This window comes from Littorina saxatilis, linkage group LG8 (assembly GCF_037325665.1).
Source record: "Littorina saxatilis isolate snail1 linkage group LG8, US_GU_Lsax_2.0, whole genome shotgun sequence".
Classification (NCBI taxonomy): domain Eukaryota; kingdom Metazoa; phylum Mollusca; class Gastropoda; order Littorinimorpha; family Littorinidae; genus Littorina; species Littorina saxatilis.
The window spans coordinates 27,145,645-27,159,681 of record NC_090252.1 but is presented as its reverse complement, the minus strand read 5'-3'; the positions used below and the strand labels follow the sequence as shown (position 1 = coordinate 27,159,681).

Sequence of the window (14,037 nt, the reverse complement as noted above, 5' to 3'; positions counted from 1 at the left end):
TTTTCTTGCAAAAGACATTGAGCATACTTCTTCTTCTTCAATGCTGACAAGATCTATGATAGTAGTCAAAGATTTATTTATTTTCCGGCTCGTTGCAGCATGGGTTCCTCTTTGTATCTGTAGGTGCACATTGAGATAAATACTGCTCCCTTCAAAATGGCGACGTACTTGGAAGCGGCGTGACATTGAACGCGAGCTGGAAGAAGTGTTGAACCTTTTGTGCGCACTGTAAACGGGTTTGCATTACATTCTGGCCTTACATTTTGTAAATCCAAAAACAAAGAGACTGCCAACGTTCCAAAATTCAGAATCAAAAAACAAGAAAGTCGAAATAGCTGTGAATGTATTGTTTTGTCAATAACAAACGTTCCAACAACCTACCTTTCTTATTTTTTATTCTTACATTTTGTAGTTATTTATTAGGCAGGAACTCTGGTATAACAATTAGTAGGTAATCTTGTACTTTAGCGTGTTAAATTCATAGCTCAGAATTCAGAGGCATTTAAGTCTCCAAATTTGTAGAACCTGTTCTTGTAATCATAACAAGTCATTTTAGATCCCTTTGAAGTTACGGAATGAACTCCGATGAACTGTACGAATGCATTTCGTTTACATGGGTCAAAGAAGGAATTATCCGTGTGAGTGGACAAGGGAGACAACTCTTTCGTGTAAATGATGTCCCATGGTTGACAACGTACGCCATTTTCGGTGCATTTTCGTCGATTGAACAACCAAATTAATTAATCATGCTTAAGTTTGGAGCTCAATCTGTCAATTAATTTCACGACAAATGTTATTTGGCTTGTTTACATGGACTTGTATCAAAAATAAGTAAAGAATGTCACTGGATTCTGAGCTATGAATTTAACACGCTAAAGTTCAAGATTACCAGTTAGTATTACTGTCATGGTCAGCCTATATTGAATACGTTGTGATGCAGCTGGCGCGAGCAGAAATTGGAAAACTTGGAAAAACAGGGAGATCTGTGTAATTACGCGTGTATGTAAGAGGCCAATAGCATGTTGAACTTTAGCGTGATAAATTCAGCTCAGAATCCAGTGGCATTCTTTTCTTATTTTTGATACAAGTCCCTGTAAACAAGCCAAAGGACATTTGTCGTGAAATTAATTATTAATTGACGGATAGTGCATACATTGTCAACCAAGGGACATCACGTACACGGATAATTCCTTCTTTGACGCATGTAAACGAAATGCATTATTTTGTACAGTTCATTCCGTGACATGAAAGGGATCTAAAATGACTTGTTCATGTTTTGCTTACAAGTGCAGGTTCTGCAAATTTTGAGGCTTATATGCCTCTAAATTATGAGCTATTAATTTATCACGCTAACGTTCAACATGCATTACCGCAAATCATCTGAGACAGTAGGCTGGCTTAGAAGTGAAAGCCTTTACTTTTATTCTGAAAGAGTCAAACCTGAGAAAGAACGCTTGAAACTAAAAGTAAAAGAGACATGCTGTAAAAACTGCCCTCCTACCCTCCCTAAAAAAGACGACCAACAACTACAACCCTAAACAAACACAAAATACATCTCAAGTGGGGAGTCAATTTTTAATCAGCTGCTTTAGAACTGAAAGAATGCCTGATTGATCATGATATAAACTGAAACACTGACAATCTTGTTTCAGACCTTTGCCAGTGAATGCGCAGCGTAAAGCATGAAGTGGACGGCAGTACTGTGTAAACGGAGCCTTGCTTTTGGATGGCGCAGTGCCTGGGGGAGCAAGAAACTGCAGTATCCTGACTACCCTCCACGCATACCCAAAGCACTTATCGACAAAGGTGACACACACACACACACACACACATACACATACACACACAGAATGGAGTCGGTAAATGTTAACATACCATTTAATGATTTATGGTACTTACCTAGAAAAAATCATGTAAATGATTGATAGCTACAATTTTTTTCTAATTCTCTACAGTTTATTTCTGCTCATTCCTCTTTTTGTGCTGCTGTTATCAAAGCGCAACATGTCATTTAAAAACAAAAATGAATGTGCTACTGTACATAAGACTGGGTGATGTTGTTATACTAGATCTTACAATAGGCCTTTCATGGCTTTGCTTAGCAGTCTAACAAGAGGTTGTTAACACGGCTTACCGTCTTGATGAGAACATCTCCCCCAAATGAACAGGCTTTTAGTTTTATAGATACAGTCGATCTTGTCTGTAACGCCTACCCAAAAGACAGACCATAGGTGGTCATTCGAGACAGCTGGTTGCGATGGAAAGGTGAATTGTATTGGAAAGAACCTCTTTGGGGATGTTTCGGGTGATGTGAATGGGCAGGTGGTGGTAATGAAGAGGTGGTCACCAGGGCAGGTTGTTCTGTATCAATGTGTGACCCATCAGGTGTGGAGTTTGTTGACCCACAAGAAGTGGTCACCAGGGCAGGTTGTACTGTATCAATGTGTGACCCATCAGGTGTGGAGTTTGTTGACCCACAAAAGGAGGAGGAGAGGGAAGTGTGGCGCCCGCCTGTAAATGACTCTCGTTTCTACGTGCCCCCCAAGAAACAGGAACTGTGGAATTATAATGAAGAACCAGCGTTTGTCTGCACACCCAGAATTTGTATTCATCAAGGTAAAGTAACTTTTCCTACAGTTGTCTCCCCTCCCACTTTGACCAAAGTAGATTGAATAGTATGAAGAACAAAATGCTTTTAAACTGCTGATATGCAGTTCAGCGTCATCTGTCAAAGCATGCACATTTGACAACTAGAAATACAAACTATTAAATGTGTGCACGGATTGCACCCCATATGATCATAGCAACACTTAGCATTTGCACTTTTTGTCAAGTATTGCGCACTGACAAAACAAGAGAAACATTCATGGGCTGTTTTTTTGACAAGTTGAAATTTACATTGATCACAAGCTTTTGTTAAAAATGAGCACTGTCTGTGGTTCAGTTCAGACAGCGTGTTTTCACATCCTGTTTTGTGTGAATATTTTGTGCATGATCAAATTTCAGTAAACATGACCTTTTGTCACAGTCTCCAATGCTTTTTTGCACTTGTTTTGCTTGTGACTCAGGTGTGAAGCAGGCTGCCAGTCTGGCCAAGGCGCAGGTGTTTGAAGGCTTGCCTCCCTCGGTCAACAGACTGGTGGACACGGTCGACATAGATGAAACCATTGTAAGTCAGTCTAATCCCCTTATCATTATTGGTGAGAGCATATCTTAGAGAGAACAAGAAAAGCAAAGAGAGAAGTTTGTTTGAGTACATTTTGTCTCACATTATGTACTCCAGTGAGTGTGATTGTCAGAGGGGAGTGTGGTTACAGCAAAGCACATTTGTGTCAAAAATGACACACTGCACAATATTTTGTTGAGAGATGATAGTTACATGCTTTTGTATGTTTGTACCATTGAGGAGAACGATATTGTTGGCTTTGGTACATCAACTTCTTTTGTATTGTAATGTTGAGTCAGTCCGTAATCGCGCTAGGTGTTCTGTTAACCAGTATTACCTCAAAATCAAGAACAAGATATGTTCCACAAAATATGGTCACTGAAATTGTCAGATGTAATCATGTGGGGAAAAACAGTGAAATGATGGAAATTTCAGGTAGACACAAACAGAGGGCAGCGCAAGAAATAATTTAAAATGCCTTATGTATACGTACTCTTCAAAAAAAGTTAAGGACTTGTGAAGAAAATGTATACACTTTTAAAACTGGGTAAAAATCAAGGATTTAGTATTTAATAGAAACTTGCCTTTGTTAGAATTGACTAAAGGACTGTGAGTGTTGTTATAGAAACATTTTTGGCAGAAAGTTTGACTGTTATTATGCCATGTGAAATGTGGACAGATTTGGCTGTTTTGGGGGGAACAGGGGTGGTTTTTAAAGTCTAATGGAATTGAGGAAGAACATGCCAGGGTCCTAGACATGAAACAGTGTTTGTGTTTAAAAGCAGACACGCTGACAAAATAATGCACTGTAGTAACATGCCTCCACAACAAAAACTGATACATTTTCTTGACTGGAACTTAACATTCTTTTTAAGAGCATGCATCTTCTTCTTTTTCTTCTTTTCGATCGCCGATCACACTTGGAGTCCAGATCTTGAGATATAATTAGTGGTCTTCTGCAGCGCAGCCACAGGCCCGTACAGTTTGTTGTGCAGGGACTCCAGCAATGGCCAGATTTCCTCTCTCAGCACCTGGTGGTTCCTGCAGTCTCGTAGGATGTGGGCCGTGTCCTGCTCTGCTTCTCCACAAGAATACATGGGGGAGGGCACAACATGCAGCTTCCCGTGGAGATGCTGGTTAAGTCTGTTGTGTCCCGTTTCTCGTCCCCTGGCTCCACAAGACGATATGAAGGGACCTCCAGTAGCTGAGGGTGGACTCCTTTGAGGCGCGGAGCCCGGCGCTGCACCTGCCTGGTGGATCCTCACAGGGCGAGCACCATTTCTGTCAATTCTGTCTCAGTCCAAGTGTCATAATGGCAGTTGATGCGTAGTGTTGTGGTTTGTTGGAGTGCGCCGTGCGGCCCAACACATACGTCTTCAGCACTCGAGGTTTCTGTCAGGGTTACCTCACCCTTAGCTCATGGCCCAAGGACCTGCCCTGTGAGCACAAGGTTGGTCCATATTAGTCTGGCCTCTACCTTTCGACCTGTCCAGCTTGGGAAGCCCTGCCAGGAGTTTACACTCCCGCTGGCATAGCTCTTAGGGTCACCGAGACACGCAAACCACCACACCACGTTAAGGAATGGACCATGTGGTGGTGAGCATGCATGATAATAAGTAACCTTTCTTGGTGTGTGATGTACTGGACGGTGTGTTATGTGTTCCTGTGGACAGGAGCTGGTGCTGCAGCGGTCCATCATGCAGGCGCAGTACTGGAACCCCACCAAAGAGAAGCTGCCAAAGAGAATCGACCCGCGCAAACCTGGCTGGAAGTTCCAAGCCAAATATGGCATTCCTGCAAAGTTGCAAGCGTGAGTCAAATCTCAATTTGTGTACAGTGAAACCCTCTTTTAATGACATCCGATACCTATACATGCACAGTCTGGCGCTGACCTTACCATTAATTTTCTTCTGCTGATAGGAAAAAGTCACTTTTTTCAAAATTCAGTTCCTGGGAGAAATGACAATGTTAGACTTTTTCCGCTTATGACATCAGATGTGAAACTTTTGAATGCAGAGTCAAGAAGAGAAGCCTCGGTTTGTCATTAAGACTCTGACAGTTTAACTCATTCGAGGCGCGTCGGAACTGGAATTCCGACATCTGTGTTTAGCGTTGGCTGCGTGCCGGCACTTGAGTTCCGACGGATATCACGAATTTTTAACGGTGTAAACGGTCCTGCTGACCAAGGGAAACAACCCCTGCAATGAACTTCTATCTGTCTACAGTGGTACCATTCACTGTAAACAGTTCCTTCCCTTAAATTGTTGGGATTAATAAAAATTTTGTTGACGGTGTGCGACCCACGTGTTTTGACTTTTCCAAGATGGCGGATCGTTCTGCTGAGACGTAGTAACTTGAAAAGAGTGCTAGAACGTGTTATTCAGTACGGTTCTGATCTTGACCTCAGTGATGATGATAGTGGAGATGATATTTTAGATTCTGGTGACGATTTTGTGCCAATGGACGATCATTTGGGTGATGATTCGGGCAATGCAAGTGTCGATCATGACATTGTGTATGATGAACCCATGACGTAGAAAGTTTTTTTGTTTTGCTTCAAATTGGATATTTTGCGTGGATATGAAGACAACAAAAGGTATGTACTTTCAAATGTTTCATATATTTTCTAAAAGAGTAAGTTTCAAACTTTGCAAAAACATAAGGTATGTAAGGTTATCTTGTGTTGTTGATTTTTAATATTTTTTTCAAAATGGCTCTAAATCGCGCGTTGGCAGGGAACACAGGGGAAATTTAGCTGCGCCTCGAATGAGTTAAGATTCCCTTTTATTTTGAAAACTCTTTTTTCATAACATCTGTAAATATACCTCCTTGTTAGTTTTAAGACCTGATTTTCTCAGATACTTTTGGGTCCTATATGGGGGGGGGTTACTGTAAATAGATTTTACTGTCATATGCATGTATGTAACTTTCTGTGGCACGAGCTTCTTGAAATTGAATGAGCAAGGCTCTCAGAGCAGATAAAGCAGTAAGGCCATCAGTAAAGATCTGTGAATAAATGGTCAGTAAAAATGTCAAAGTTGTACATTGGGCGGCCATGTTTGGGGATTATAATTAGTGTTCAAGTGGAAGTGTGATTATGGATTATAAACGCCAGTTTATGTTGAACCTGTGCTGATTTACAAAGGAGGGAAGCTATTGGTAAGTCATTCTGTGTGTGTGTGTGTGTGTGCGTACGTGTGTGGAGGGGATGGGTTGGGGGTGATATGGGGCTCTATTTTTTAGTGAATTAGTGGTACTGGTATATGCGTTGCTGATATTTTCATGGTTCAATATTATTATCAATACTTGACATTGTTGACTGATGACGTTGAGTGTTCTGCTTGGTTCAGGGGAATCTTGGCACGCAACCTGCTACGTCTGTGTCAGTCACAAGTGACCGCCTACCCCAGTCTGGCGGAACGACGACACATACACAGCCCTTACATCAATTCTCATTTTTTGTACAGAGGTGAGTTTCTTCCCTCTTTGCTTTATTGCCTGCGTACAAAGTCCTTTAGAACTGTCATACCTAATGCAGATAATTGATGTGTACCTCCTTTAAAGCGATACATTGTCCCTTGATTCTCACTGGTGAGTTTTAATGTTTCAGTGGAACCCCCATTTTAAGCCCCCCCCCCCCCCCCCAATTTATGACTCCCTCCCTTTTAAGACCCTGTTTTCTTAGACTTTCTGTTCATAACCTCTGTAAAATTACCTCCAATTTATGACTCCCTCCCTTTTAAGACCTGAGTTTCTCAGATTTGTGGAGGTCTTAAAAGGGGGGTTTCACTGTATTTCTGAAGAGAAATGGTTTGATTTGCTGTGTTTATGTCCACTGTAACAGATCATTTGTCCTCCAGTTGCCCATAGACAGCCAGTAGTAGTAATGAAACACACCAGTCCTTGGGCAGTGAGCAAAATGGATGAAGGTAGCAGCACTTGAGGTAATGTATGCATTCAAGAAGGAAAGGATGTGTGCTACCTTCCATATTTATTTTCTGGAGTAGCACCTAGGAGGTTATTATTTAATTTAACACTGGCGTTTATTTGAACAGGAGGTTACTATTTAATTTAACACTGTGGCGTTTATTTGAACAGGAGGTTATTATTTGATTTAACACTGGCGTTTATTTGAACAGGAGGTTATTATTTGATTTAACACTGTGGCGTTTATTTGAACAGATGAGCCGGTAGTGGTGCGTGGATTGGGTGAGTGGCTGATCACGTCTAACCAACCCCTGCCTCGCTTTGGTGACGAGGACACAGTGGATGCCAGCGTGAACCACGCTCTGCCTGACCTCTACCCCTTGCTGCCCACCATCGACCTCATCCAGGATCACAACTACACACTGGAACACAACTTGGGTCAGTCTCTCTCTCTCTCTCTTTCTCTCTCGTTCTCTCTCTCTTTCTTTCTCTCTCTTTCTTTCTCTCTCTCTCTTTCTCTCTTCTCTCTCTCTCTCTCTCTCTCTCTCTCTTTCTCTCTCTCTCTCTCTCTCTCTCTCTCTCTCTCTCTCTCTCTCTCTCTCTCTCTCTCTCTCTCTCTCTCTGTGTCAAGATTTAGCATGATGTATCATTAAAGCCTCAAATTAATTGGGCGAAGTTAACTTAGCGAAGCTGGATGCACAAAGCTTTGGTATTACATTTTCACTAAAAATACACTGCAAAGTCTTTAGGATGACCAAACACATTTATTGATTGACCTTTGATCTGAGTGAGTATTGCAAAATAATCTACTGACGGGGTTCATTAATTGGTGATTGGCAGGCATGAAAACAGACTGGAGTCACGGTCAACTGCACACGCTTCTGCTGACAGATGCCAACCACTACAAGACAGACCATCGCCTGGGGCGCGACATTCTCTTCTGTTTAGGTCACGCTGTCGCCCAGGCTAGACACAAATATGGGGTAAGTGGTGTGCCTGTGTATCTCAGTCAGTGACAAACGGTCGTGTTTTGATCACGCAAAAAATAATGCAGATGAAAAAGGATGTGAAAACTGACTGTTCACATGACTCAAAGAGGGAAGATTCAAAGTTCAGTCGATACATCAAACATTAAACTAAAGTATCATTGTAATGTATTATATGGTTTTGGGTCCCTTTCTTTCTTCCTTGATGGTGCAATGAGGGGAGGAGGGGGGAGGGGGGGGTGGCAGAAGGAGTAGTCAAAAGGAGTAGTCAAGGTCTGTTTTGTGCAACATTCACACTACTACCACTAAATGTTAACGATCATACGCTGTAGCTTTCAAACATTCAGTATTTTGTGGAAATTGAGCCAGCTGCTAAAGTGAGTCGAGTTTTCATTGTTTTAGTGTTGTAAGTTACCAGCAAGAAGTGGTTTGTTAGTAATGAAGTAATGCAATGCAGGAGCCGGGGGGGGGGGGGGGGGGGGGGAGGGAGATGGTAGCCTCTGTTGGTAGAGCACTGGATTTGTGATCCTAGAGTCTTGGGTTCGAATCCGGACCAAGACGGACACGGGTCAACTTTCAGACTCGGAAACGGTATTCATGTTCCACCCCTGTGTCACCTCGGTCATTCTGCCATAAGTGCAGATGGCTGATTTACACCTTAACACGCACACACCTAGGTAGCGTGACTTTGTTGCTGCTAGCTTTCCACTGGGAGGAAGCGACCCGAATTTCCCAGTGATGGGACAATAATGGTATTTACTTCTTCTTCGTTCATGGGCTGAAATTCCCACGTTCACTAATGTTTTTGCACGAGTGGATTTTTAAGTGTATGACCGTTTTTATCCCGCAATTCAGGCAACAAAATGGAGAGAAAAAATGTAATGCATGGTGTTTATCATCACAGGATGTGACAACACTACCAGAGCCAGTCTGCGTACAGAGCGTGTCCATGGACCACCAGACGCTCAACTTTGTGTGCTTCCAGCTCAACACGCTGGCCACAGACACCGACAACGGCGTCAAAAATCTCGTTTGGGTGGACGGGGGGAACAACTTGTACCACAAAATTCTGGGTCAGCCCTGGATGCCCAAAGCTATTCGCTTTGAGCGTCTGGAGGACTTTAATCCGACCGTCTTTCAAAAACTGATGGCTCTCTACCTGAATGGTGCCTCTGAACTGAAGAGTGTGAGATGACTTTGACTGTGAATTGTAGACGTTGTGGACACTGCCCACAAAGAGGTGTTTGCTGAGGGTGTGTGAGAAATGAGAACTAAGTAAGAATGAAATTGTACATGTGAATTGAGCTGAGTGACTGTTGTGACTGACTGTACTGTCGGATGAAGCAGACATGGGACTGGTCCGAATTTTATCGGAATTCCGATATTTTCCTTAGCTCACAGACCATTCTTGAGATCGATGCAAATTCGTTGAGAAAAAAAGGGGGGGGGGGGGGGGTGGTGGTGGTATGAACTGTTCAGCTGAAGCTGTCTGCGTCTGAAGTCAGTGCATTCGCACCCCAGCACTCACGTGAACCCATAGCAGTATCGCCTAGGCCTAATTATTCACCGATGGCGGTTTGCGGGTTGTTTTGATTGGCTGCCGATCTCCAAACGCCGAAGGTAAAAAAGGTAGCATCATGGCGTCTGGATTCCGTATTGTTTTGTCGGCTGTGGAAGCTCTTACGATCGACGACCAAAGTGTGAAAAACAAATGGAAAGCCAACTGGCTGTCAGAAGAAGTGACTGTCGTTATCAACAAGAAAGAAAGGCGCCAGCTCATTGGCGACAGTATCGCCAAGATATCCATTCCCGGTCAGACCGTGTGCACGTGGTGCGACAACGGCCATTGCGTGGTGAAATACGGACTTGGTGAAAAAAATGTGTTGGTTCTGAAAGTTTTCAAGTCAGTTTTGTGTGTGTGTGATTGTTATAAATTACACTTTTGTTTAAAATGCTAAAACATATTATTCTTGTGGTTTGTATAGCTTTTTAAAAAGGCATGATCTAATTTTTTGCTATCAGGAGAGGCCCCAAAATGGCCTTTATAATTCAAACATTCATTTTCCGTTGCCCCTGGACCCCGGCTTACTTTCCTACTTTTTGAACATTTGGTGGTCTCATGTCTGATGAAGGTGAGTAACGATAGTGACGATAGTGACACAGTAATGCCGAGTTCCTTGGAGGGGTAAATAGAAACAGCATTTGACCACCTGACCAAGGATACCCTGTCTGTGTCATCTTCTGTTTCAAATAAGTAAACACATGCACAAACACTCACACACCAGCACACAGACAGACACGCACGCCTGTATGTACGCATACACAAACACATGTAAGCACGCACACACACACACACACACACACACACCCACCCACACATTCATAGCCCTAGGTCTGTGAAAAGAAATGCTTGATGCTAAAGCAGTGCACCTGTTGGTTTGAGTGATTTAGTATCCACTTTATAACTGATGAGGATCACCCGTCGCGATATAACCTTCGTGGTTGAAAACGACGTTAAACACCAAATAAAGAAAGAAAGAATGAGGATCATGTACATGTATTATAAAAAGCTTTTAATAGACGCTTAGCAGGGAAAAATCTGAACAGAGTGCTGTTGTAAAAGTGAAGATGTGTGCTAGAGTTGTGATCATTTTAAAAAGGTGATGTTGAATGGCATGTGTGATAAGTGATGAATGTGGAGTGAATTGTGTGCATTAAAACATTTTGGAAATACCTGTCAAAGCTGAGTGTTATATTCATCTGTGCTGTGAAGACTTAAAAACAAGTCGCGTAAGGCGAAAATACAACATTTAGTCAAGCTGTCGAACTCACAGAATGAAACTGAACGCAATGCAATTTTTCAGCAAGACCGTATACTCGTAGCATCGTCAGTCCACCGCTCGTGGCAAAGGCAGTGAAATTGACAAGAATCAGGAACCAACAAGGAATAAGATGAAAGTGTTTTTAAATTGATTTAGAAAATTTAATTTTGATCATAATTTTTATATTTTTAATTTTCAGAGCTTGTTTTTAATCCAAATATAACATATTTATATGTTTTTGGAATCAGAAAATGATGAAAAATAAGATGAATGTAAATTTGGATCGTTTTATAAATTTTTTATTTTGTTTACAATTTTCAGATTTTTAATGACCAAAGTCATTAATTAATTTTTAAGCCACAAAGCTGAAATGCAATACCGAAGTCCGGCCTTCGTCGAAGATTGCTTGGCCAAAATTTCAATCAATTTGATTGAAAAATGAGGGTGTGACAGTGCCGCCTCAACTTTTACAAAAAGCCGGATATGACGTCATCAAAGGTATTTATCGAAAAAAAGAAAAAAACATCCGGGGATATTATTCCCAGAAACTCTCATGTAAAATTTCATAAAGATCGGTCCAGTAGTTTGGTCTGAATCGCTCTACACATACACACGCACAGACACACACACACACACACACACACACACACACACACACACCACGACCCTCCTCTCGATTCCCCCTCTGTGTTAAAACATTTAGTCAAAACTTGACTAAATGTAAAAAGGACTGTTTGTGTGTGTGTGTGACTCGGTGAGTGTGAATGTGTGTGTGTGTATGTGATTCTATTTTTTTGAAAATGATGTGCAATGATGTAGCAATAAATACTTGAAGCACTACACACTCCCAACTCTAGGGTGCATGCACACAACACACACATAGGAAAACACACACAGACATACACACGCATAAGAACACACATTGTGACATGGGTATACATGCGCATTTGAACACACACATCGTGACACGGACATACACACGAATATGAACACACATCGTGAAACTGGCAAATACACACATACAAACACACACACAGCATACCCACGCATACGAACACACACCGTGACACGGGGATACACACGCATACGAACACACACAAGAACACAACACACACAAGCATGGAGGAAAGTGATTTTTGGCTCACGTAAGTGTAGCCTATGCGATCGTAACTTTGTCTGTCTGTGCGTGCGTGCGTATGTGCGTATGTGCGTATGTGCGTGCGTGCGTGCGTGTGTATGTCTGTGATAGAAACTTTAACATTTCCGAGTCTATGGATTACGTCAGTCTCGGTCAAAAGTGTTCGACGTGTGTGATAGAAACTATTTGAAGACGTCACATTATGACGTAAGAGGGTTAGACGTCACGCAAAGGAATTACTGAAAGTCTCGGTCATTGTTATTGTGAGCGGGCCGAGACTACTTGGCAGATCCAGGGTCTCGCTTTCTTGCACAGTTTCACCTATGCTTACTGTGTGTGTGTGTGTGTGTGTGTGTGTGTGTGTGTGTGTGTGTGTGTGTGTGTATGTGTGACGGAGTGATTGAGTTTGTGTTACTGTTTGTCGATTTCTTACGTGAGCCTTGAAGGCTTCGCCTCTTGTTTGTTTATAACATCAGTTGTGATTCTTTACACCACATGTTGCTGGAACAAGCCACAGCTCCAAAACTGCCATGTACGTTCTCGTATGTTTCCATAGCAGTAATATTATCAACGACTATATTTTTAACTAAAACGAAACATTGTATTTGATACATCTACACCTGCTGGTAACATAGAAGTGAACATCAGGGTTGCACTAGAGTTGCACCATTACAACGAGGCGGATACATCAGCCTAGTCATACTGAAAAGAACTCAAAGAAGTTAGAACCATGACCGAAGGACTCATGAATGGTATCAACCTTGCAGTATATCTGGTAGCACTACAATTGGGATTTCAATATGGAATCGGCCTTTCTGTGAATGGGTGAATTCCTGCCCGCTTCACTGCTGCAGGAGGTTTGCCAAGTTTGGTTCTAACATTGCACGTTAGTTCTGCTTTGATATTGAATACCTCAATGAGAGTTCGGGTTGCTTTTGTGGACATACAACATTTTCTGTAAGCTGAAGAAATGTGCAACCTTTGCATACTACCTTCTTTCGTCGTGCCTGTGACTAGACAGTGAAAGAAAAGAAAAACGTGCGTTGTAGCCACTACTTGTAAATTACTGAATGCACTTTGTTACGTTAAATGTGAATCATTTGGTACATTCTCATTGTATAAACTGTGTCTACACATCTTAAAAAGAAGAAAAAGACAAGACCGAAGCCCAAGGGAACGGGAAAAGTTTACATTATAATATTTGCATTCTTAAATTATTTCCTACGGTTAACTGCGTTTGCCCCCCCCCCCCCCCCCAGATGTTTCTGTGTCTATGCTACCGCTTTAAAGTTTTGGCTCAAGCAGTATTGAAATCAACGTGGACAAACATGTTCAGCTTTATTGTCAGTGTGACGCCCACACATGAGAGATGTTCACATAGACGATAAAAGCGTTCCATGAATTTCACCCATATGGAAAGCACCTTTCAAAATAGGGCGTTCTCCATATAAGTTCTGAGAACATAATTATTAGCTGACGAAAGGGGGTTGAAACTGTCTTTATGAATCATCATGTGGTTTGGAAAATTTGGAATCGATTTGTAGCCTGGAAATAAAGTTGTATAACCTTCTGTCCCGACTGTCAGTTGTTTGTTTGTTGCTTTTAAGGCCATAGATGGCACGGAATTTTGGTCCAAAAACGTGTTTTCGGTTCTCAGCATTTTTAGTAGTTACTTTGAACACCCGGCATAGAATCATTGTGCAATGTAATTTTGCAATTGTCAACCTCTTTCTTGCAATAAAATGATCATGTTCAAAGTATTTTTTATTGACGTTGGACAGCTTTTTGAAAACTTTTGACGCTGTTTTCTCAGAATCGTATTTTGCGCATCAGTGGGATATATTCCTCTTCTAGACTAACCGTCCAATCTTCTTGTTCTTTTTTGTACTTTGACCAGAAACGGTGTCTGAGCAGTAACAGAGAGACCTTTTAAGAATTACTCAGAAATGATTTTAGAAATTATACCAAAGTACAAAAACTTGCTTTTTTCTGAAATTT

At 41.8% G+C, this 14,037-nt stretch overlaps 1 protein-coding gene across 4 annotated transcripts; it reads left to right on the top strand.

Moving 5' to 3' along the window:
• Positions 1–133: 133 nt before the first annotated feature.
• On the top strand, positions 134–10,814 carry LOC138973186 (large ribosomal subunit protein mL37-like). 4 transcript variants are annotated; one of them, XM_070345881.1, is made up of 9 exons: positions 134–236; positions 1,653–1,806; positions 2,458–2,616; positions 3,069–3,169; positions 4,840–4,976; positions 6,517–6,635; positions 7,349–7,531; positions 7,934–8,076; positions 8,984–10,814. In XM_070345881.1, exons 2-9 carry the CDS (start codon positions 1,683–1,685, stop codon positions 9,272–9,274), a joined length of 1,257 nt encoding a protein of 418 aa, XP_070201982.1. In that variant the 5' UTR covers positions 134–236; positions 1,653–1,682; the 3' UTR covers positions 9,275–10,814. The 4 variants fall into 4 exon arrangements, with proteins under 4 accessions (XP_070201982.1, XP_070201979.1, XP_070201981.1 ...); XM_070345878.1 differs by having other exon boundaries at positions 2,386–2,616; XM_070345880.1 differs by having other exon boundaries at positions 153–219; positions 2,386–2,616.
• The last annotated feature ends 3,223 nt before the right edge of the window (positions 10,815–14,037 follow it).

What these genes read in the sequence shown, in the direction of transcription:
- LOC138973186 (XM_070345878.1), top strand. Translation starts at nt 1,683, where the DNA reads ATGAAGTGGACGGCAGTACTGTGTAAACGGAGCCTTGCTTTTGGATGG. An exon ending in TCGACATAGATGAAACCATT is followed by an intron (nt 3,170 to 4,839) that starts GTAAGTCAGTCT and finishes TCCTGTGGACAG; the next exon opens with GAGCTGGTGCTGCAGCGGTC. An exon ending in TTCTCATTTTTTGTACAGAG is followed by an intron (nt 6,636 to 7,348) that starts GTGAGTTTCTTC and finishes TTATTTGAACAG; the next exon opens with ATGAGCCGGTAGTGGTGCGT.